This window comes from Bubalus kerabau, chromosome 16 (genome assembly GCF_029407905.1).
Source record: "Bubalus kerabau isolate K-KA32 ecotype Philippines breed swamp buffalo chromosome 16, PCC_UOA_SB_1v2, whole genome shotgun sequence".
NCBI lineage: Eukaryota > Metazoa > Chordata > Mammalia > Artiodactyla > Bovidae > Bubalus > Bubalus kerabau.
In genome coordinates this window covers 22,589,309-22,615,868 of record NC_073639.1, presented here as the reverse complement: position 1 = coordinate 22,615,868, position 26,560 = coordinate 22,589,309, and the positions used below count along the sequence as shown (strand labels likewise).

The following is a 26,560-nucleotide window of genomic DNA, read 5'->3' as shown; positions in this document are numbered from 1 at the left end:
TAGCGCAATGGTTAAGAGTATTCCTGAGAAATTAAGAAAAAATTGAAAAAAAATTTTGAGCAGTGAATGGTGGGAGAAGAATAAAAGGGGGTCAGTCTAAGTTTTTCTGATACAGCCAAACTAACAATGAAACTCAAAGCTGGGGTATGGTGTGTTGGGCATGTTTAGCAGGGAAAAAAAGAGTCATGAAAACTAAGGTTTAAGATAAATATATCTATCAGGACAACAAGCTGGAATCAAGAGATTTAGGACCTTTAAGTAAAGCTCAGTTCATCAATACTGGGAGACAAATACATACAGGTGTGCAAGTCTGTAAATTTACAAACAGAAAAGATAGACTATTTCAAATATTTTTAAACTACTGTGGTTAATCCTCTATTTTTAGTTATTTATTATACTGATACATTTTATTTAATATTATAGTTAGGTTTTATAAAATATTATTAAAATGAAGATGTTTGAACCCACATATCCATTCATTTATTCAACAAATAATTAACCAGCACTTACTTTGAGCAAGTAAGTATTGTAGGCACTCTGTACAACACTTTCTGTTGTAGGCACCTATACTACTGGTAGCATTGAATTAGGTAACAAAAGAAAAAAAATTACGCCTTCTCAATTCACACAGAACCTCTACCAAAGGTGAAATTCTTAGACAAGTGTGATATACAAAATTGCCTATACATGAAATTATAGTAGTAATGAGTATATTCTATATTTACATGTATAAAATCCTTCATAAGGTATGAATTTTTGATAGGGGGTTCATAAAGGAAAAATTGTTAGCAAAATATTTTGTTAGCAAAAAATAGCATTTTTTTCTGAAGAAAAGAACTATGACTATTCAGATTCTCAAGAAGGTCTATGATTCCCAAAAATTATTTTATCATAAAATTTTCTCCACATATGCATTTATGGATCATAAAAACCTATGATGAGTAAGGATCCAGCATGTACCATTTTTGAAACTGATAATCTAGCTTAATTTTATTCATGTTTTCTGCATTTTACTTAAGCTATCCCTGGGCCAAACTCTCTTTGAGCCTGCTGATTCTTCACTTTACAGTTTATACTAAGCAAAAAACTTTCTAATCCTTAGCAGCCACTCCTAGAACAGCACATCAACTGATTCTTGTAGCTGGTCTTTTCTAATGGATGTTGGACAAATAACTGTCTTCCAAAAGCATTTATTAAGTACCCTTATGTGTATGATACCATACAACGTGAGTTAAAATGGTTAATGATCTATTTTAAATAACATTTATAACAACTGATTTCAAGGACTTGAGTTCTTTATTATCATTAGGGAATGTATCTTAAATACTCTAGAAATTGTTTTAAATTCCTGTAAAAGTACAAGGGCTATGCAGGATTCTTGTTTGGCATATTTATGAGAATATTTACAGTGGAGTTCTTAACTAAAATATACTGCAACTGTAAGTCAAATTCTATTTTGATTCTAAAAGGAATATTCAAATTAACTAATTTCTTCTACTATTACAATGTATCTTCTGCACCTACCCACTGAAAAGTTCTTCAAAAGTCCCTTCAAGCTTTTAACTGCCAAGCAAGCCCAAGGACCTCTTCTTAGTTTTCACCTGACTCTACCTCTTCAAACAAATGACATTTTTGACTATCCATTATTAATCTTCTTCCCTTCATATGACTTTCACAATAATAGACTGTCTGATCGTGTTTTTTTCCCTATTTTCTTCAGTTGACTTAGCCTACATCTGCGCAACCCTCAAATGTGACTGTTCTTCCAAAGCATAAACCTTAGCCAACTTCTCTCTTCATTCTCCACTCTCTGAAGAATGACAGTTAATATCCATGCACCAACAAGACTTTCAATATTATTTCTGAACTAACTCAAAAATGAGCATCTCTAGGCTTAATTTTTTTTTTTTTTTTTTAGGTCTAAGTTCTAATTTCCAGTTGTATGGTAAATGTCTTTATTTGGATAACCCAGTGGTATCTAAAGGTCTTTTACCTACAAATCTCCTTTGTTTCCTCTATCAATAACATTGCATCATCCCAGGCTAGAAATCTTGAGTCATCTGTGTTCCTAGTTTAAAAAGTCATCTCTTAAGCAACCTAGAGGTCCATCGACAGATGAATGGATACAGAAATTGCAGTACATATATACAATGAAATATTATTTAGCTATAAAAAAAGAACACATTTGAGTCCATCCTAATGAGGTGGATGGACCTAGAGTCTATTAGAGTGAAGTGAGTCAGAGAGACAATACCATATGTTAACGCATCCATATGGAAGACACAGACATAGAGAACAGACTTGCGCACACAGTGAGGGAATGTGAGGGTAGGATGCATTGAGAAAACAGCAAGGAAACATACACACTACCATATGTAAAACAGAGAGCAAGTGAGCATTTGCCGTGTGACACAGGGAGCTCAGCCAGTGCTCTGGGCAACCTAGAGGGGTAGGGTGGGGAAGGAGATGGGAGAGGGGTTCAAGAGGGAGGGGATATGTGTATTCCTGTGGCTGATTCAAGCTGGTGTGTGGCAGAAGCTGACACAATATTGTAAAGCAATATAAAAAAATTTAGAAAAGAAAGTCATATAATTTTTAAGGAAATTTTAAAATGTATGTGAAATTACCAAAAAAAAAAAAAAAAAATATATATATATATATATATATATATATATATAAACAGACAGTTCATGCCCCCACCATCCAGAACAAACAACTATTATCATTTTGTTATTTATACTTGAAAGTGTTGTTTCTCCCTAAGAAACAGTACATTACAAATGAAGATAATAACACCTTTGAGAACTATCCCCAGTCTTCATTCAGCATTCTATCTCTCCAAAGAAACCACTATCATGAGTTTGTGTATATTCTTCCAGCCTATTTTGTATACTTTTACATGTTCACATGTGTGTGCATATATCCCAGAATGACATACAGTATTATTTTACACGCTTTGTGTACATAAATGACATTATACTACATATGCCATTCTAAAATTTGCTTTTTTCATTCAAGATTTACATTCTATCCATGTTATTATAAGTAGATATAGCTATGCTTTTTACATACTTCAAATTATCCCAGGGCATAAAAATACCCCATTTTGTTAAAAAATTATCTACTGATAGGCAAATAAAGTTGTTTCCATTTTTTACTTTTATAAACAATGTTGCAAAAAAAGAATCTTATCTATGTTTTCTTAAGCACGCATGCTACAGTCTCTCCATAGTACATACCTGCAGAGAGAATTTTTAGGTCAAAGAATAAGTGTATTTTTAATTTATTTGTTACTCTTTCCAAAGTAGCAGTTTAAGTCTAAAATACTCCTAGTAATGTGTCAGAGTTCCCATTTTTCTTCCATTCTTGTCAATATAAAATATAATCAGACTTTTAAAATGTTTGCCATCTGCTGGATGGTGGGAAAATTTTCAATGCTGTATTAATTTGCATATACCTAATAAGTACTGAGAATAAACATTTTTTTCATATTTACTGCCCATTAACGTTTCTCCTATGAATTTTCCATTCATATCCTTTGTCATCTTTCTATGACACTTTCTGTCTTACTTATGTGTAGAATGTTAACATCTAGTGTAACAACACTAATTATCTAGTGTATACTGCTTTGCTGAGTCACTTCAGTCGTGTCCGACTCTGTGCGACCCCATAGACGGCAGCCCACCAGGCTCCACCGTCCCTGGGATTCTCCAGGCAAGAACACTGGAGTGGGTTGCCGTTTCCTTCTCCAATGCATGAAAAGTGAAAAGTGAAAGTGAAGTCACTCAGTCGTGCCGGACCCTGAGCGACCCCATGGACTGAAGCCTTCCAGGCTCCTCCGTCTATGGGATTTTCCAGGCAAGAGTACTGGAGTGGGGTGCCATTGCCTTCTCCGTAGTGTATACTAGATAATAATAATTCAGATAAGTGTTCCAAATATCTTCTGCCAGCCTGCTGTTTGACTTTACTTTAGTTGGTCTATGGTATCCTCTGTCCTACAGAAATTTTAAGTTTTGATATAGTCAAACTAATGTGTGCTATCACTTACAGTGTATTTTAAATAGCCCATAGAATAAAAGGGAAATCATAAACTAGTTAAGAAATATTAGAAATTAATTACAATAAAAATACAATATGTGAAACTATATGCAACACAGCTAAAACAGTACTTAACCAGGACATGAAAAGGTTTAAAAATAAATAAGCAGTATACTAACGCATATATATGGAATTTAGAAAGATGGTAACGACAACCCTGTATGCAAGACAGCAAAAGAGACACAGATGTATAGAACAGTCTTTTGGACTCTGTGGGAGAGGGAGAGGGGAGGTGATTTGGGAGAATGGAATTAAAACACGTATAATATCATATAAAAAAATTTTTTAACTGATTCATTCAAATAAATAAATAAATTATTAAAAATAAAAATAAATAAGCTAAACATTCAGCAATAAAGATGGAAAAAATAAGAAAGAAAATAATAAGCAGGAAAAATGAAATAGAGAGCAATAATTTTTAAAAATACAAAAGATTCACAAAATCAAAAATTGGTTTTGGAAAGGTTAATAAAACAGATAGACCTCTGCAAGAGTTACCAAGAAAAGAAGGTACAAATAACCACAGATATAATACATACAAAAATAATAAATCAGGATTATGAACAGTAATTACACACTAACAAAGTTGAAATTTGGATGAACTGTATAAAGAAACTGTGTAAGGTGTATAAGGAAAAAAATTGAATAGAATACTAAGCAGCAAAGAAAATGTAGTCTTAAACCTCCTTTACAAAAACAAAAAAAAAATTACAGGCTTAAATGTCCTTTTAAGAAAATTCCAGCAAAATTTATATTAATTCTTATCTTATAGCAGAAAAATAAAAAAAGTGAAAGCAACCTAGATTATTTTATGACCCTAGTGTGATCTTGATTCCAAAATTAGATAAAGATAATACAAGAAATTATAGTTCCATACTACTTATGAAAGGCCCTTAACTAACAGTAAAACAAGAGCAAGATAATGTATCCTCAAATGCAAGGGGAGTTCAATGCCTAAGAATTCTTCAATTAACTGATCATATTAATGAAGAAAAATCATAACTTATCAAAGAATGCTGAATAAGCACCTGATAGGATTCCATGAATAACTAACACAAAAGCAAAACCAATGTCCTACATGGAAATTCCTTAACCTGGTATATATTATATACTAAAACCTACAACAAACACTAAACTTCAGGTTGAAACTTCAGATACACTCTCAAGATTTTGGAAGAAAACAGGAATGCGAATGAGAATGTAAATTGGTACAGCCACTGTGGAAAACACTATGGAGGTTCCTCAAAAAATTAAAACTAGAACTACTATATGATCCAGCAATTTCACTCCTGGGTATATATTCAAAGACAAAAACATTAATTCAAAAAGATACATGCTCCCCAGTGTTCACAGCAGCACTATTTACAACAGTGAAGATACAAAGCAGTCAAAGTATCAATCAACCTATGAATGGATAAAGAAGACGTGGTGTGTTTATGGAGACAGACAGACACACACAGAGACACACACACACAAATATATATACAGGAATACTACTCAGCCACAAAAAAGGAATGAAATTTTGCCATTTGCAACAACATGGATGGACTTGTAATGTTATTATGCTTGGTGAAATAAGTCAGAGAAAGACAAATACTGTATATCACTTATATAAGAAATGCAAAATAAACTAGTTATTATAACAAAAAGAAACAGACTCAAAGATACAGAAAACATGCCAGTGGAGAATGGAGAGGGGGAGGGGCAAAATAGGAGTAAGGAACTAAGAGGTACAAACTACTATGTACAAAATAAATAAGCTGTTATAAAGCACAGGAAACATAGCCAATATTTTATAATACCTATAATAATTATGAATCACTATTGTACACCTGATACATACAATGTATAAGTTAACTATACCTCATTTAAAATTTTTTCTAATTAAAAAAAAATTTAAAAGAAAATCCATTACCAAAAAAAAAAAACCACCAAGAAATGCCAATTAATATAACTACTCTCTAGCATATTAGAGTTGCTTGATCAATATCTTAAGAAATAAAAAAGAAGATGACTGGAGATTAGAGAGAAGAGGGCTGAGTTGTCCCAGCTGAGACCATCCTAGGTCATTAAGCTCCCCAGTTGATCCACAGACAACCACAAACAGGAGAATAAAATGTGGCAGATGTCTATCAGGGAGAACTGTGCAGCAGTTAGAAACAACAGATTGGATACATACAAAGCAACATGAATGGGTATTAAGAATAGTAAAAACAGACTTACTAAAAAACAGACTAAGATACATAATACCATTTCTATAAACTTTAAGTTTATACAACCTTATATATATACAGTTGTTGTTCAGTCACTAAGTCATGTCCGACTCTTTGCAACCCCATGGACTACAGCACACCAGGGTTCTCTGTCCATCACTAGCTCCCTGAGTTTACTCAAACTCATGTCCATATATACAGTTAATACACTAAAAAAACCCATTAATCCAATTAAATTTGATGGCTATGAGGGAGGAAAATTGGATTTTTACATAAATAAAAGGGGTAAAGAGGAATAAACAAATTAAAAAATAAATAAAAGTATGAAACACGGATCTACTAATATTTTACTTTTCTATAAAAAGCTAGCTGTCCTAATATAATTTATTGAATAATTCTTCCTTTCTGTAAACCCAGCCTATTATATACCAGGCATAAATGTATGCTTACTGTGTTTCTGGGCTCTCTAATCTTCTATTCTACCCAACTACTCATCTGTGGGCCAATATCACATTCAAAAATTTTATGAATAGGAGGGTAAGTACCACATATTTTGTTTTTTGCAGTATAGACTACTTTTGGATCTCTATCTAACAGTTTGTCAATTCCACCAAAAACAGGTCCTCTTAGAATTTTGACTGGACTTGTACTGAATTTATACATTAATAGGGGAAAAATTAACAGCTTTACCATGTCCAGTTTTCCATGTGTTTATGGGTTAAAGATTAAAGGAACCAATAAAATCGGTTTGGTCTGTTTTTCTATTGTTTCTTAAGGAAGTTGTGTATCTCTTCATTTAGTTATGTCATTCCATAAAGTAAAGTTCTTATTTTCATACAGGTATTGCATATACCTGTACCTAATTAAATTTTTAAAACCATGTGAATGGGATCTTTTTTTGTCTCATTGCTCTGGTATACACAGCAACCCTGATGAACCTTCTAAGCAATTTTAAAATCTACCTGTTGTTGTTGTTAAGTTGCTCAGTAGTTGTGGTGCACAGGCTTAGTTGCTCTGCTGCTTGAGGGATCTTCCTGGACCAGGGATTGAACCCATGTGCCCTGCACTGGCAGGTGGATTCTTAACACTGGACTACCAGGGAAGTTTGAAATAGTGTGTTTTGAATGATACTGATGTTTTCAGACATTGTTGAGATTCTGCTATGACAGTCACTGTTGAGACTATGCTATAACAGTTAAAAACTGACCTGAATATAACTGGAAAAAAATATACAAGGTTGTACTTTATTTAGTTAGGTACAATGTTCTATATATCTCTAGTTTATCAAATTTGTTAATCCTGTGGTTCAGTTCTTTGATGTCATTTTAAATTTTGTGTCTGCTTAATTTGTCAATTTTGACAGAGGTGTTTTTAAAGTCCCAGTTTTGTAGACACATCAACTCAGCCTTGTAATTCTTTAAGTTTTTACTTTATTTTTTGGTGGTAGCTTGCACAGCTTGTGTTATCTTAGTAGATCTTCCTGCAATGGAAGCAAGGAGTCCTAACCACTGGACCACCAGGGAATTCCCAAACGTTTTTACTTTAAATGATATTACAAGGCTATGTTGTTAGATGCATATAAGTTTATGATGATTATATTTTCTGGACTGTTCCTCTTAGCAGTTTGAGAGCCTTTGGCCCAATTAATTTGTACTCTGAATTCTATTATAGTACATTAGCTTTATTTGGTTAGTATTTCTCTGATAAACATGTTTTTCCATTGTTTTTATTTAATTTTGTTTTGTGTATGTTAAAAATAGCAGACTTATGTTAAGATCACAATTGGTAATTTTAATATAATTGATATTTTGGACTATTTCTACTGTCTGGATTTATGATTTATATTTCCATAGTTTTTTCCTCCCCCTCTTGTTGCTTTTTTGTTAGATTGGTTAAAAATTTAATTTATTCCCTAACCTACCCCCCAACTTAGTACTTTGGAAGCCATACTTTCTATTTCTATTATTTTAGTATGCTCTAGTTACTTAAAATAAATGTTCTTTTCACTTCTCATCTTCTTCAGATCATGTTTCACACAGCTCCTATTTTATTCAAAGGCCACCAAAATCTGGTTCCACTCTATCTTTCTAGGCTCATTTCTCTCAACCATATACATCTATGAAGCCTAATTAAACTACATTACTTACCAGTTTAAACTACATTACTTATCAGCTTCTAAATAAAATACAAAATTTCTGAAATTCTGTTCTGGTTCATGACGTTTTCTGATTCATTCACTCAATCAACAAATATATGTTACTCAAAACCCACTTGGTGCCTGGCTTTGAGCAATACCAGTAAACACAACAGATTTGGTCTCTGGCTTTATGAAGCATGGAGTGAAAAGATTAAACAATAAATATAAATATAATAAAGTAAAACTTCATGAATTCAGATAAATTTTAACTGGGAGTTGGCACCCATCTTGCACTCTATATTCTCCAACAGCAGTCACTGGAGAACACAAATACCAGCAGGTGGCACCAAACCACCTAAGTCTGACCTTAGACTGATTTGGATACCTTATTCTGAATTCCACACACACATTTCCTCATCCACACAGACTGACTCGGGTCATTTTATTAAACTCACAATAATGTCATATTTCAAATCACGTTTGTGATTTGAATTTTTTAGAATTACTTATTACTTTATCATGGGAGTTTATTGTATCATAAGTTTTGCAGGTGCTAATCAAAAAAGAAAAAAGGAATGGGAGTCTCCAACAAAATACCAGAACTGTCACAACTGAGACTGAAGAGTATCAGCTAAAGATCCTCTCTCTGAGAAAGTGACTTTCAAACTGATATCTGAAAGATGCCTAGGAATTAAAAGCTAAAAAATGGAAAGTAATATGTTCCAGAAAGAGAACAGCATATGTGAGCACCCTAGGAAGATAAAGTTTGATTTAAAGGAAGGGTATGTGTATGTCTGGGGTAAGGGTACTGGGTAATTCATCAGAGTGTAATGCTTATGAGCTTGGGCCTTGGAGCCCTAGCTAACTTACCATCTGACTTATCATCTGACTTTAAGTTCTTGTTCCACCACTTAAATAGCTGTCTAGCTTTAGAAAGGTTATTCAGCCTAGGGTTGCTAAAAGTATTAAATCTATTATATAAAGCCCTAAGAACTATTCCAGGCAATATAGTAAAGATATATTAATATTAAGAGTTTTGGGTTTTGTTGCTATTATTGTTGTTATTGTTTCTAGATGGATGAGAGGAGACAAACTATTCTGTGTCTTGAAGGCCGTGTTAAAAATCCTGAATATTGAGATTTCCCTGGTGGTCCAGTGGTTAAGAATCCACCTTGCAATGCAGGGAACATGGGTTCGATCCCTGGTAGGGGAATTAAGATCCCACAGGCCCCAGAACAACGAAGCCCAACTGCCTCAACTACTGAGCCCAAAAGCCAAAATTACAGAGTCCGCATCTGTATACCACTAGAAAAGGTCTCACATGATGCAAGGAAGATCCCGAGTGGTGCAACTAAGACCTGACACAGCCAAGTAAACAAATAAATAAACCTGAAAGTTATCCTAAGTGCAGTCAGAACCCACTAAAAGGTTCTTCAAGAAGGGAATATCACATTGCAATTTATAAATATATTTTTAAAATCAACATGAATGAATTGATTAGGGTTGGGGGCAGGGGGCAGCGGGCAGGAATGGAAACAAGATCTACTGGAAGACTAAAGGTCATCACAATAGCTCATAATTTAAAAAATAACTACAGGTTGGACTAGGCTAGTAGCAATAAAGTTGGAAAGAAATTGTTAGATTTATGATACATTTTGGTGGTAAAACTGATGTGATTTGGTAATGGACTAGGAGGTTAAGGGAGGAAAGGGTATAAATGATGGCTTCTTACAATACCCAGCCCCAAATCTTGAATAAAGTCTTCCTTACTGTATGTACTCTAATGACTGTCACTATATATATATTTTTAACACTTCTCAAATGAGAATTATCTTCCCAGGCTCAGCTAAAACACGAACTTTCTATCACAGGAGCTAATAGCTGTCTCCTCCTCACAACACTCTGTACATTATAAAGAGCTCTTTTCCTAAATATATATTTTCCCTAATAGAGGCAAGTTACTTTATAGTCAGTCAAGGCTATATTTCTTGTTCTAGCCCACATAAAAAAAAGTGCTACATGCAGTACAGGCAGTCTTGAATAACCCCACAAATGGTCTCAAAGCCAAGGCAACTTCTCAAGTTCTTTTCTTTCCTTGAAAGGAAATTCAGTTTGCTTTCTTCTCCTTTCAATTATTCTATCTTTGGGGATTCTGTTTCCCTTTAGATTAGTTGCAGAATTAACTAGTTTTTCATTGGCATCCCAATTTCTTGAAGCCACCAAAAACAAGTATTTAGGGATTCTTTTTGTTGAAGTGCTTGCTGTTAATTCTACTGAAAAATGAAAGTTAACAACAAAATTAAACACAGGGTTATATTATCTTACAATAATGGTCTTTAATTTACAGTTCCTGACTCCCTTTGTGAGAGGGTAAACTGAATGCCCCTTACTTTTATTCCCAAGGATGAGGGTCACCAAAAGTTCTTTCTTTTTTTGTGTGTGAAGGCCTTTCTTCCCAGAATATAGCCTGTAGATGAAGCCTAGACATAATAATCAGTGTCTTCTTATCTCAAGAAGATAATTGGAACTTCTAAGGGTCTCCTAAGTAGACATGTAATGTAGCAATCGAATTAAAAACAAATGCTATTCTGCCAGCCTTGTTTTTTCCAAACCAAATGGATACAGCTTACTGCTGTAAATCCAAACAGATGCTAACTATGCTAACTATTTGAGTTCTTTCTCCTCTTCACCCAAATCCTTGGTTCCCTCTTCAAAACAATTTTGCATTTTAAGTTATTATTCTAAGTCTTTATTTTATGAGAATTAAGTTGAAGGAAAAAAAGGTATGAAAAATAAAACAAAAACAGGATTCAGATTCTCCTAAAAGTCGCATCAAACAACATGCATAATAAGAACTCCTTTTTTGCTAACTGCTTTAGAGACAAAACTCTTTTCTTTTTGATGTAAAACTTTCTAGGTTTATCTTTTGTAAGCTCATCTAATCATAAGAAAATCTCTAAATTCTGGCTAATGAATAATTCATTTTGTTCAAATATACTCTTAAAAAAATCCTGGAGGATAACTACTTATTATCATGACTCAGTCTTACAGAAAACATATGAAAAGTATTTACATTAAATTAAAAATTTTTAATTGTTCATTCCTTTTAAGTAAGACTTATATTTTGGCTGATTTTAAAAGTAAAAGGAAATCAAACAGTTACAACCAAATGCTGAATTTAAACGTGGAGAATATGGGATATCCATTATAAAAATCTGTACTTCATCTTAGTAATGTCTAAGAGAAAGAAAGGAAATTAGCTATATTCCTTCTTTCCTTGATATACTCAAAAAAATTACAGAAATGTAAAAAAAATTTTAAATAAAAACTAGTCCTATCTCATCTCCTAATCCCATTCCCAAATTGTAACTAAGCACCGCAAACACACTGAGTTCTTAGCCCTATTCCCTGATTTTTTGTGAATGGGAAGAAGTAACTTATGCTTCTGATGGCAGTATTTCCACACGATTAAAAAAAAAAAGGTGAGATTTACAAATGCTTAATTCCATTTGACTTGCTTCTCTGTCCCTAAACCCTTTGCCTTAACAGTCAACTATGCCCTTATGATAAAATTTAAATATGACCCACCACAGTAGAAATAATTCAATCTGGAACTTACAGACTAACTACTATACTTGGTTATTTTTTGTCTTTCCTCACCTTTCCCCAAGCTTATCTACTTTAATACTATTATTTCCTCAAATGCTTGTTTTTCTCAACTTAGTTGGTAAGCTTCTTTGAGGCCAGCCACCATGTTATAGTTAACTCTGAATCACTTACTCCCTAGGAGCTGTGACAGTACTTTACATATAATAGGTACTTTGTACACGATAGATATTAGTTCACCAGTATCACAACTATGCTTAAAAACTGACATATGGAGGAGGAAAAGGGAGAATTAACCTGTTGCTTCAATTGCTTGAAAAGAAATGGTTCATGAATTTATTATTTTAGCTTAACTGAAAATACTAACTGTAAAGAACAATTTCAGGAGTTGTTAATTTATGTAATCTGCTTTGTGATAAAGAAATTTTACTCCAAGGGGAATTTACATATTTTCTCCACTAGAGCCTAAGTATTGCATGAATGAAGACATTGCCTCTTTTGTCTATCACTCTAACCCCATGCTTTAAACAGTGAAAGTCACTCAGTCATGTTCAACTCTTTGTGACCCCATGGACAGTCCATGGAATTCTCCAGGCCAGAATACTGGAGTGGGTAGCCTTTCCCTTCTTCAGGGGATCTTCCCAACCCAGGGATCGAACCCAGGTCTCCCACATTGCTGGAGGATTCCTTACCAGCTGAGCCACAAGGGAAGCCCATGCTTTAAACAGTGCCTGATATATAGCAGATGCTCAATCAAGGTTTACTGGTGAATTAATTAATAACAGTAATGCACTACATCATCTCATACAAACCTGAAAGAACTTTAGTACGTTTTTCACCCTCAACAGCTGGAGAAGGCAATGGCACCCCACTCCAGTACTCTTGCCTGGAAAATCCCATGAACAGAGGAGCCTGGTAGGCTGCAGTCCATGGCGTCGTGAAGAGTCGAACATGACTGAGCGACTTCATTTTCACTTTTCACTTTCATGCATTGGAGAAGGAAATGGCAACCCACTCCAGTGTTCTTGCCTGGAGAATCCCAGGGACGGGGGAGCCTGGTGGGCTGCCGTCTATGGGATTGCACAGAGTCGGACATGACTGAAGCGACAGCAGCACCCTCAACAGCAATCTTTGTGATGGGTAAAATACAACACATAAGAAACTACAGTATTAACTGAGTTCTCACAGTGGCAGAAGCTCTTTTAATGCTATCATTCCCAACAGTCAAGATAATGGTTCTCAAAGTATGATCCCTGGGCCAGCAGCATTAACATCATCTGGGGACTTGTTAAAAATGCAAATTCTTGAATTCCACCCCACTGAACCACAAATCCTGGAGGTGAGGCCTAGCGATCTGTATTTTAATAAGCACTCCAGATGATTATGACGTATGCTCAAGTTTGAGAACCACTAGTCACAGAAATTTTTTTCATGGAAATTGAAGGCATCTCAAACCAACAAAAAAGTAAAGAAAGATTAGATGAGGCTTTTAAGAAATGTACTTGATGTACAAACACTAGAATGCTTTTAGAATAAGTTAAGTCAAGCCATTAAGTGACATGAAAAACTACCACTATACAGTTAAGAGGTTTTTTCCTTTTCCTTAGCAGAAATCATAAAACTGTATTCAATAAGAAATATATTTAAAGTGGCTTTCAGATCCCTACTATGAGCTCTTAAGGAAAGAGAACAGAAGCAGTGCAGAATATGGAGAAGAAAAGGAAGATAAGGTAGACAGCTAAAATAAGACATGAATGAGATAGAAAAAAATTGTTTTTTAGATCCACCTGAAATTTAGCACCTTAATTTTAAATAAAGTACAAACCACAGTAGTTTTCACAGTCACATTATCTGTGACCTCATGACCAACAGAAATCATAAAATATTTTCATATTCTATTATAGTTATTACATATTTCTCAAAATATAATTGATGGTCATCACCACTTTGAAATTATAGCAGTAAATTTGATCTGCCACTAAATCTCATTATTTAATACATTATTAAGGAAACATGTATTATTATATCACAATTAAAAATAGCCTAAAAGCTATATTTCAATATATTTGGTTCCTTGGTATTCCTAGGTATTTTATGTATTTAAAAACGTTAAATATGAGAGAAGGTCCACAGGGTTTACCACATGGCCAAAAAGGCCCACAATACAAAAACATTAAAAAATCATGCAAAAGCTAATAGTTAACAGTTGTGTTAAAAGTGTTCTTGACCTCTTATTAAGTTATGTGCCCCTTAACAAATCTGAGAAAATGTATAGACCCTTTCCCAAGTTTACAACAGGGCATGGGGCGTGCAGAAGGGACAATGATTCCTCCTCCTGAAACAGCATTATATCAAAGCACCCACATCTTGATTACTAAAAGAAACACTAGTTGTGCAACTACTTTAATCTCTATTAACTTACAGCTTAGAATTGGCAATAAGCACATCTATAGCCCAAATCTGCAGAGGCAGACAATTTAGTGGAAAGTGAATAAGAATAGTCAACTAGCTTAAAATTAGGAAACTGTGAATGAGGAGCTAAGGACTTCAGTCTTTATTTCAGGTAATGCTTTTATTGTCTTACTTTACTTTTCATTTACAGTACTCAATATTTTGGAAACAAATTTGTATAAAAAACATACTTTGCTTAAAATTCTTAAAAAAGCTTCCCACCACCTTTTAGATAAGGCCCAAAAAACAGATATAAAGGTTTCAGAGTCCTCACCAGTTAAGATTTTACTTCTTTTGTTTCATTTTAATCCCCTTTCCTTGTCATAAACCATAATCTAGCCATATTGAATACCTTTCTGCTAATTAAATAGACTATGTTCTCCTTCCTCCAGACTTTCAGACATGCTATTCACTACATGGCTAATTACTTCACACCTTTCAAACCTGTTTAAATGTCACTTCCTCATGAAGGCATTCTGACCTCCTAGCCATTCCTCTGCTGTATGCTCTCTAAACCTTTCATTAATCCTACCATAACACTAACTCATCACATTGTATTGCAGCAGCAATGTAACTGTTCATCTTTTCCACAAAGCTGAAAGCCTGGTGAGGGCAAAGGCAGGGTCCTGCTTATCACAAGAATTTCAGCTCTGAGCCTGACAGGCTGTAGGTCCGCAGTAAGACCTGGGAGAGGAATGGATTTGCCTACAGTTTTAAAGCATTCCTATTTGTAAACCAAAGAAGCCTGAGCTATCCCTACTTTGTAACACTTGTAACCTTATGTGCTACTCATTTAAAATTTTATATAATCTGCATTTAACCCTCTCCAGAGTCTGAGTTAATAAAACTGTATTACTTAGATACATTGTTATATATAAAATTGGAAGTTATTAGTGTTTAAAAAAACAAGTCTGAGTACAAAGGAATGAATGCTACTAGTTTCCCAAACTAAACAAATATCCTTTAATGATCTACTGTCTGGATATACTTATCTTTCCTTTTGTATAAAACAGATGTTTCTTGAAAAGTATACAAATACCATTTAAATCATTCCTTTTCATTTATTAATTGATGGGGTAGTTCTTTGCTTTTGACCACTAGAAATCTGTGGCTATTTAAAAGAGCCTTTAAAGGATCCTGTTTTAAAATGATAGTTTAAAAGCTTTCTAGGTCACAAAATTCAATTAAAAACTGCCAATTATGATAAAATTCTACTTTTTTTTTTGGCCCTGCGGTGGCTTGAGGAATCACAGTTCCCCAACTAGGGCCCTAGCAGTGAAAGCACCCAAGTCCTGACCACTGGACCACCAGGAAATTCCCAAACTCTTCCTACTGAGTTAAGTAAAAGCATCATATTAGAATACTTTTTCATCTTCTATACCCTCCATAATTTAAAATTGTATCTTATGGTTATTGTGTATACTTTTAAACAATATAATTAAATGGTGCTTTAAATACCCTCTCTTAAAAGACAGTAAAGAATTTAGAGATCTTAGCATTCATAGGGGAGAAGGCAATGGCACCCCACTACAGTACTCTTGCCTGGAAAATCCCATGGACAGAGGAGCCTGGTAGACTGCAGTCCATGGGGTCGCGAAGAGTCGGACACAACTGAGCGACTTCACTTTCACTTTTCACTTTTATCCACTGGAGAAGGAAATGGCAATCCACTCCAGTGTTCTTGCCTGGAGAATCCCAGGGACGGGGGAGCCTGGTGGGCTGCTGTCTACGGGGTTGCACAGAGTCGGACACGACTGAAGAGCCTTAGCAGCAGCAGCATATATAGATAGCCCCACAACTGCAACTCATCTCATTTTTCATAAACCAGATATTTTGATATCTAATTCCCAGATAATGGGAATTTCAGGAAGATTAATAATTGCATGATAACATAGTTCATTAATTCTAAGACATTTTTTCACATTTTGGAATCTCTGAAATCAGTGTATTTCACAATTGGCAGCATTTTTTCTTTCAGTGGTCTAAAAATTTTCTTACAATTGATGGCATCTCAGATTAAATGAAATACTGTCAATAAAATATTGAAAACTTTTCTCTAATAATGCTTTCTAACTAAATAATAGTATAATTGTAACTCAAACATTCTAGAATCAAAACTAAATAAACTTAAGATTTACACTTCACCTTTTTAGAAAACTAGTGACCAGGTTAAACTCAAGAAAATAGGTAACTGAAAGAAAACACTTCTTAAAAAGTTATTTTAGGAAAAAGTATAGATTAGTAGCAGAAATAACAGACATGAAAAAAAAAAAAAGAAACAGACTTGAAGATGTTCAGTCAGTAGTAACTTCCAAGGAAGTGGAGGCAGGAAATAGTCCTAGAGTTTTATCCATAAAAAGAAACAAGTATTAGGAACAAGACAGAGGATTTAATTTTAGATAACAAATTATTTAGGAGGAAAAATACTATTTTAATCTTTCTCCTATAAGGAGGACTCACTGCCAGCCTTTAAACAAAAATATGGTAGAGGGAGTAGAAATAATTGTAATTAAATGTAAATTGCAAACATTCTTAATAAATTAAAGACCAACCTACCAGCATTGTCTTCCTTCTGGCTCAATCTGTTTCCCCTTCAGGTAATCCTAGGAAAGGGGCTCCTTTTCAGATCCCCAGTTTTTCATGTCGATCTTCTACCTCCCTGTGGCAACAATATTTTCTAATTAAAAGAGTCCTCTTGTGCCACAGGGAGGATTTCTGACGATATAACAAATACAAACGTTATTCACAACTCATCATGAAGTCAACCTAGTCTTGAGATTCTTCAAGAAAGAAATCTGGTTCCTTATTTTTCAAGAGAAATCTGGTTTTTATTTTTTAAAACTCCATTTCAAAAAAGCTTATCTTTCATTTATTTTAAAAAAAAAAAGCACTATTTTCTTGTTGAAGTGTATAAAAATTCTTCATTCATCTATCTTTTCAGCTAATCTCTAGACACAATTTTGTTGATCATAAAAAAAAAGCTTTCTGAGTTCTCTTGACAATTACTTTAACTAGTAAGACCAACCTTTTATATTTTGATACCTGGTTAGAAATCAAAGTCCTGTTCCCAATAATCAGAAGAGAGTAGTAGGAAGCTATCAGATCCCTTTCAGTCAATGTTTGTTAGTAAAGATTAATAAATAAATCTATGTGCATTATATAACATGATGCTAATTATGCTTAAAACATACATTAAAAAAGATCAGCAGGGAATTTAGAAAAGTGGTAGTTACAGTCCCCTCACTGGTAAGATTATGGGTGATTTTCACTGTTTGTTTATTCTTTGCAATACTTTTCCAGTTTTTCCAGTGAGCATGTATTGCTTTTATTAGACGAAAATAAAAAGTCAAATTTAGGTATAAGCAAGAATGAATAAAGCTTACTGTGATTTTTAAGATAAAGTTAATCTAAGTATGACAACATTATGGCTTTGATATATTTTGGATGACAATAGTTATGTTTTGGATGACAAAAAATAGATATGTTTTTATACTTTAAATAACAAAAAATAGATATATTTTTATACTTTAAATAACCCAACAGTATCCAATAACTTTTTTTAGCTTATATAAAAAAGAAAACACATTTAAGATTTTACATACATGATTCTTGATTATATTGCAATTCTAAGTCAAAACTCAATTTGCTTCAGTCTATATTTCCTAACAGTTATGTGTTAAACACTATATTATATATTATATTCAAATAAAATAAATAGAAGAAAAGTATGGGCCCTGTATTCAAGGGGCTTGTATGCTTACTTTGAAAACAAAAGGAGTATACACACAAGAATAGTATAAGAAAGTAAATGATCAAGTGCCTACATCCAGATGGTCTAACAGAAGATCAGGAGAGGCAGTGTGAGCAGTTTCATTTAGCTGGGCCGGAAGGTATGAATAATACTTGACATTCTTGATAGAAAACTATATTTGAGCAAAAGCTCAAAAGCATAAGTAGCACAGCTACGCAGAGGGCAGAAAGGCAACAGCTAGAGTATAGCACTTCTGTAGATAAGAAAGCCAGATTTAAAAGGCTCTACTTCTGGATGATTCCGTGGGTCAATGAATTTGGTAGAGGAGTGGACTTGGAAATCTGATAAACAAAAGAACTTCAGGAGAATGATAAATGTAGATACCAGAGCACAGTAAGTTAAGGAAGGAACAAGAAAGAAAAAGTACAGACTTATGGTATAAAACATTTGTCTTTTTAAAAAGTCAAAGTGAAAGTAAAGAGAAGTACTACAACAGAGAAGTAGAGAAGTATTAAACAAAAGTGTGTTTCAATGTATAAAAGGCCTTCTCCATATCTGAAGGTACAAAGAGAGGTGTTAATGAAGTTAAGGAACACTTACGGAGTACTTCCATCACAAGCACTGTGTTTTATAGGTTTATTTTATATAATCTTCACAACCTTGAACTCCTATCTTATGGCACTAAGATAGACTCATGAAAAGGTTAATTATTGTCAAGTAAGTGATAAGTGGAAACCTGAAACCAAGACTAACTAACCCAATCAATATTCTTCCTTTTCCTATTAAAGATAGCTACTTAAAAGGCTTAAAAGAAAAAAAATTAAGCTCAAGATTAGTCACCCAGGATTTTCTATCATATTTGACTACTCTCTGGCTCTTGTTCACATCTTCAAAATGTAAACATTCCTTAAGGTTAATTTCTTAATTCTGTGTCCTTTGTTCTCGATCACAGAATGACAAATATAGAATTTAAAATCTTGCCCTGAGGAAATCTTTCAAAATCCTCTCCCACTTTCATTTATTTCCGTGGCTTCAATGAGGATGATTCTCCAATTAGTCTCTCCTTGACCTTTCTGTACTAAGCTTCAGTTGTACCAGATAAGTCTTTCATTTGCTCTATGGATCTATTCCCCACCCTCCATCCTGTTTTCTGTCCCAGGAGGCTGACTTCCCTGGGCTCCTTCTATGTGGCACTGCCCTCAAGTCAGCTATGTCCTTTGACCAAAGGTTCCAGATTCTCTCAAGGTAACCCTCTCTCCAGGGCTCTATTCTTCTGGGTTCCAGTAACCCTTCCCTCTGGCCCTTGGGCCAAAGGAAAGAAATAACTCTATTATTGCTAGCTCAGGAGTACCACGCTATCACTTATGGTCACTCTACACTCGCTGACATATTTGTAACTATCCATTTATTAAAACATTCTTTCAATTATCCTAATTTGAATATGCCCTCTCTTTTGTGATGGGACACTGACCATACACTTACATGTCTTTTTAAATACCTAAATATATCCCCTCAGATGCCCTGCTTCAAATCAAAATCAACATGCTTATTGTCAAACTTATCTGCTTTCCCCAAACACCTTTATGATACTTTCATCATTATTAAGGTTAAAAAAAACTGAGTAATATCTTAACTGTTTCTTTCCATAATCTATCATGCCAAGTCTTATTAGATCTTATGTAGTATTGCTTATATAAGCCCCTTCTGTTCCTACTGCTTCTGTGCATGGGCTTGGACACTCAGTCGTGTCCAGCTCTCCGCAGTCCATGGGATTCTCTCGGCAAGAATATCGGAGTACAGTGCCCTTTCTCCTCAAGGGGATCTTTCTGAACCAGGAATTGAACCCAAGTCTCTTAGTCTCCCACACTGGCAGGTGGATTCTTTACCATTAGTGCCACCTGAGAAGCCCCCTATTACTTCTACCTTGTCTCAGTACTTCTCAAGCCATCCCTGCCTCATACTACAACAGCTAGTCTTTCTGCTTCATCTTTACAATTCATCCTGTATCTACTACTAAGCATCTATGATTATCTACTCAAAACCCTCCAAATCTTGCTGTTTCTTATATGCTTAATTATTAACTTAAGTTCAAATTATAAACTAGTCACAATTCTTAATGGAACCTATTAATATCTTATTTATTCAGTATCTCCTAAATGTATCTTGAATTTCTACATTCCACCCATTTGTTAACTCTATTTCCCTCATTCTTCATGCCATTCGCCTACCTCACCCAAATCCTATCATTTGTCTTCCTCCTTTACTTTCTCTAAAACATTCCCTAATCCTGTAATCGAACTTTCCTCTTCTGAACATTTCTTTGAATTTATAAATAGTGCTCAATTGATTTTATGTTGGTTTATCTTTTTTTATAATATATGTATCTTATCTCCACAAAATATAAATCACTTCCTCCCTGTGGGAAACAAACATGTTGAACACAGTGCCCTGGCACATAACAAACACAAAATATTTACTAATATGTTTTCATAAATTGAAGTGGAGGGTGATGAGTGTAAATATAGTTTAAGTTAAGCTACAAAATGAAGAAGCAGATGCTAAACAACTAGATCTTTTCAGGCAAGTCTTAAAAAAGTTTTCTAGGAAAACATATTATTGATTGTATTGGTATAAACTTATTACTTTTTACATGGTAATCTGTAACAACCTTTTAAAATTTATATTATTTATATATATACACATATTTTTAAAGAGTGAACATAAAAACTGAGTTTCCACATCTTAGTAGGGAATCTAAGAGATGCCTCTCCACCCCCAACTCAACACATCAGTCTCTCCAGCAGCCTCCTAAAACTGCTGGAATCTGCAGCCACGGGCAAAGGTATTTCGTCTGCCAGAGTCGAGACCACCCTTCATCCATACTTTGTTACTATTCCTCAAAAGTTCCTTATGATTACTAAACTTTAGTTATCATCAAAAAGCAACTTATAGGTTTAGATGAATATGTCTGCTTTTTTAAAGTTTCAAATATATTTGGGTTTTCCCTATATAACTTAAGAGAAGATTACTATTACACACAAGCAATGTGAGGAAAATGTAGATATTCAGTCTATAAAAAATGTGAAGCAAGACAGCCTATAGTTATCACTAACAAAATAAGAAATCATTTTATACACAAAATAATGAAGACAGCTAAATGTACATCATTATATGATTTTAGTACTCCTGCCTAGATGACACTATGGATATTGCGTCTCATACAGACATGTATGTATGGGTATACAGGAATAAAAGAAGAAAAACTTCAATGAAAACATGCAGAGAACTGATATAACAGACCAATAAACACAATTATGAACATTTGTAGACTAATGTAATCTAAATGATAATGTAGGATCATTCCAAGAAGTGTTTCCCAGATGTGCAAAAGGTACTCTTTTCTATACAGATCTCATTTCTACCAATTCACCAAACAGAAACTGCTATAGCCATCTTATAAATATTCCTTTCCTTTCCTTCCCAATTATTTTCTTCTCCAAAACCTACATATATCTGAGATTTAAATGAAATATTTATTATCACCACAAGAAATGAACCTGATCCAAATCCACTAAAAGGAAACATATATTACAGTAAGTCATAACAACCTTTATTCATCTGTGTAGGTTCTAGATATCAGGAAAATTAAAATTTATTTAGATTTTAACTCATGTAAAAACGCATTTTAGTCTTTAAGAAAAAACATAATTCAGCTCGATTAACTGATTTTAAACTAATCTATGTATATTAACAATCTTACTAAGTTACTATGAGCCAGGGCATTTTTAAATAAATTAGTATATTGTAGTCTCCAAGTTCTGCATGCCTTATGATGAATAAATATGAGTGTTCTGATTATAGATGTATGAACAAGTAGTTTTCATTCTGAATTTGGCACTGCTTTTTAAAAAGTTATATCTGAATTTATATCTTACAGTGTTGTTCTATAAAGAGAGCCAAGAATAGCTACACTATCCTCTTCTATATTTTTAGAAGTAATATGGATTTCAGAAGTAAAATGACTTTTAAAATCCATGAGACAGAATGGAATTAAAAACAAAATGTAAGACAAACTTTTCAGTACTTTTAGTCTGTTTCAGAATAATATATTTATTAAAATTTCCTTTTAGTGTTGAAGAAAAATAAATCTAAAAAATATTATCAAGTATTCAAAACCTACTTTCATAATGCCATTAAAGTAATTGTTCTTTTATCCAGACTTTGTATATCCTCTTTTTCAATATTATAAATAATCACTTTTTTTTTCAATTATTTTTATTTGACTGCACCGGGTCTTAGTTGCAGTATGTGGGATCTAGTTCCCTGGCCAGGGATTGAACCTGGGCCCCCTGCATTGGGAGCACAGAAACTTAGCCACCGGATCACCAGAGAAGTCCCTAAATAATCACTTTTATCTCTGTAATGCAAATTATATCATCACCCCTCAGAGAGTTCAAGAAGAAAATAAAATCTCTTAAATGGATTATATTCACTTCCTATTTGGAATTCTTTTTGCCATATTAATTTAAATTAATGAACTGTTGACCATTAACTGTATAACCGGTAAGATGTGGTGAACAGGCTCTGAATTTAAATTTCTACTGATATAAATTTGGCATTGTAATTTTCATTTTTCCAAGTTTACAATTTACTACCAAAATCATAGTTTTTATTTTTTTTGATCAAAACATTTTCCAGAAATTTCGATCGGTTCTATTTTTTTTATTCAACTTAAGCAATCACATTTTTCTTGTTCCATTAGTTCTACTTAGTTATGCCCCTGTAATAAATCAGTTACAATATCTACTTCAAAATATCATCCTGCATAATACTTTTTATAAGTGTTCTTCTTTTCCTCAAGAGGAAAATTCATCTCCGCCACTAAACTTGTAGCTTCAGACTGGAAAACTCTCCAAACTCTCAAAAAAAAGAAGTATCTTCCTGCCACTTGCACTGTAAATCAAGTATCACTCCAGACTATAGCCACGAAGTCTTTATGAATGTTTAGCTATCTGTTTTAATAAAATGACTTGATTCCCACTCTACACAGGGTTTGCCGGCACGGCTGTCATCACTGTACCTCCAAAGAGCAAGGTAAGTTTCAATCCCTCAGCTCAACAAAAAATAGAACTGTGGAGGAAGAACAGATTTAAGCTGGAGGAAGCTAATAGTCCTAGGGAATACAACTGGGCCTCAACCAGCAGAAAGACATCAAATAAAAATTTTTAATCATGAGATTCTGCTACATTTAAAGAAATTTATCTAAAGTACTAGAAATTTTTATTAGGATTGTAAACCAAATATAAGGATTTCTTTTCCTATTAACTAATAAAGAAAAATTTTAATGTTTATTTTATAAAACTGTCATTATAATCTTTCTGGTAAAAAAAATCCTTTTTTCTTTAGGGTCAATGGCAAAAAATGAAAAGGTTTCTCCAAGAATTATACATACCAATGCCCAACTAAACATACAGTTATCTCACCACAGACTTATTGAAATACCAAAATTTCTAAGACCAAAAAGCAAAGAGAAATTTGATACACTACTACAAAGATGCTTTTGAGCTAGAGAAAAAGAAATGATACCGCTCTAATGCTACTGGTTAAAAGAAACTCTAATCTGCTATGGAATGAGGATACTTTATTTTTTTAATTAAGAAAAATCATATACTGGTCTACTGATGTCTACAAATAAATAACTAGTCAATATTGCCACTCCCAGGAAAAAAATGACAAAAATAGTTTTATTATTATTGGTCTGTAAGTTTTCTTTAGAAGTCAATGATATGAGATTGTTATACCTCAAAGAATTATTATGTAGAACTTCATAAATATATAAACTCTCTTAAGAAATGTTTCACTCATTTCCGAGCTATACTAAATAGCATTAAAAAAGAGATTTTTTCAGTATATTATTCAATTGGCAATAGTTATGTTGACACTTACAAAATGAGAAAGTTAAAAATAATGAACATTTTATGAGATGTCTACCTGTTTCCACATTCTCCGTCTCAACTTCTTGTTCTTCTGCCACATCTTGCATCATATAAGTCTCATCATCATAAACCAGAACCTGGGCTGCATAGCCCTGCTCTAATCTGGCACTCGGAACTGGCTCCACAATCACTGCTGGATATTCAGAAACCTTTCCACTTTCCTACAAGAGCAAATTTAAAAAAACAATCAGCCTCTTTATTCACAAATTCTGAATTCATTTATAAATCCTTGAGTTCATATAGTCTCAAGGAGTTCAAATGAGTTTCATGTATTATAAATATGAATGTAAAAACCAAAGCAAGAGATGAAAAGGACTCATTTTAATAATCTTTTCAAGTCTCAAAAGGTGAGACATATGTTAAACATTTTAAATAGTCAGGGCTTTAGGATTAAGATGGCAAATTAAAAACATGCATATAATTTTACTCTCTCATGAAAGCCCACTAAAATGCAATAAAACACTTTTAGACATAAACTCATAAGAAGAGATAAGAGCAACAAAATCTTGAAAGACTGATAGTGAATGGATGAATATTAATAAGTGGTTTAGCAGACCGAGGAAAGCCAAATCATAGCCTGGCAGCAAAAAATAAATGAGACACAACACACTTTACACTGGAGAATCCACAGAAGGCAATACCAATTACTTCTGGAAATAGAGGAGCAGCAGTTGGTGGAGAAAGAAGAGGGGGGTTAAAACAAGGAAGATTCCATTAAAGTTGTTTGAAAAGCACTTTTATTCCTAGACCTGCTCCCTCCTCCATGATGCTAGGCAACCGGCCCTTCCCCACCTCAGCAGAAGATTGGAGAGTTACTTTCTGGAGAGAGAAAAACAAGAGCATCTTTGAGGTACATAGGCACATTTACTAGTATCAATTCTGTACCCAAAGTAGAGTTCCCAATCAGCTTCTTAGTCCTCCACTTTTAACCATGAGCAGACAGCCAAGTATTACTAGTCATCCAAGCAAAAGCCTCTAACACAAAACATACCATTTACTTACATATACATTTATAAATTTATATTCTTCACAGAAATAAGAGAAGATATAGCCAAAAAGCAGAAACAAAATACAAATTAATAAAGAACATTAAAAAATAAAGAGTTCTGAGAAATTAAAAACACAATAGCTAAAATGAGGCATGGAGGATAAAACTGAGGCAGTCTCCCAGGAACCAGAGAAAAAAGAGGAGAGAATGGGAACACTACTAGAGGATCAATCCAGGATGACCAATGTTCAGTTCAATACCAAGCTCCTGAGTAACAGGAGTTTCAGAAAAAGAAAACAAGGGAAGAAAAAAGCTGGAAAGAAAGAAAAAAATTTCAGAAATTTTCGTAGCGTGGAAGGATATGAGGCGACCATTTAAAAACACCTACCAACTGTTAAGCATAAACAAATAAAGAATGAGACCTACACTGAGGCACACCACTGTGAAATATCACAATTAAGGAACAAAAAAAGGATTCTATAAGATTCTTGAAAGAAAATACAGGTCATATACAAAGAATCAGGACTCAGACTTCAGTCTTCTCCACAGTCATACTGGAAGGAAGATGGATGACAATGGAACCATTTCTTCAAAATTATAAAGGAAAATTATTTCCAATCTAGAATTCTTCACCCAATCTTATAAAAAAGTAAAGATATTTTCTCAGACAAATCAACAGATCTCAAAATGTTTACCTTCCATGCATCTTTTCTCAAGAAGAAACTGGAGAGTGTATTCCACTAAAAAAGTAAAAGTTTAATAAAGATGATAACTAGAATATAGAAGGTCTAATATGGGAGAGAGAAAATACCAATGTTTAGGAGGATCAGACTGTGAGGAGAGGTTCCAGGACACCAGCTGTGCACTGGATCTGAAGGGCAACTAATTCAGTTGCAGCAAAGTAACTCCTGAGACAGCAGGATGAACTGTCATCACCAAGATGACCACTGACACTGGTCCTAAGGACAGGATGCCCATAAGCCTATTCCAGATTTTTATTTATATTTGGCTTATCTTGCTATATTTACTCACCCCACCTTCCCTTGCTACCTGGATCAGCTGAGAACCTCCCAGATGTATTCTGCTTTATTTACTCTACTCCTAAGTTTTGGAAGACCACAAAGAGCTCAAAAACCAAAAATAAACAACAGCACAATAGCACTCTTTCCATATGACCATATACCTATTGAAGAAGGCTGCAATACCAAGCCCATACCCTAGCACTGCCATATGTCTGATCAAGATGGCCTTCTGTTTCCAAAACTAACTCAATACACTGCTTAAGGATTACCTGAGTAGAATCTCTGGAAGCTCAGTGAA

At 33.9% G+C, this 26,560-nt stretch overlaps 1 protein-coding gene across 8 annotated transcripts in view; it reads right to left on the bottom strand.

The window, feature by feature from the left end:
• Nucleotides 1-26,560, bottom strand: part of ELF2 (E74 like ETS transcription factor 2) — a 78,325-nt gene that overhangs the window by 34,137 nt on the left and 17,628 nt on the right. For 6 of the 8 annotated variants that reach the window (XR_008703312.1, XM_055549835.1, XM_055549837.1 and 3 more), the window contains exon 2: nt 24,248-24,413. Coding sequence is in view for 5 of the 8 variants with exons in the window: in XM_055549835.1 (XP_055405810.1) it covers nt 24,248-24,413 (166 nt within the window). In the remaining 3 variants the exon portion in view is untranslated. Of the gene's footprint in view, nt 1-17,061; nt 17,165-24,247; nt 24,414-26,560 lie in introns of those variants that run through there. The other 2 variants (XM_055549845.1, XM_055549847.1) reach the window with 1 other exon arrangement.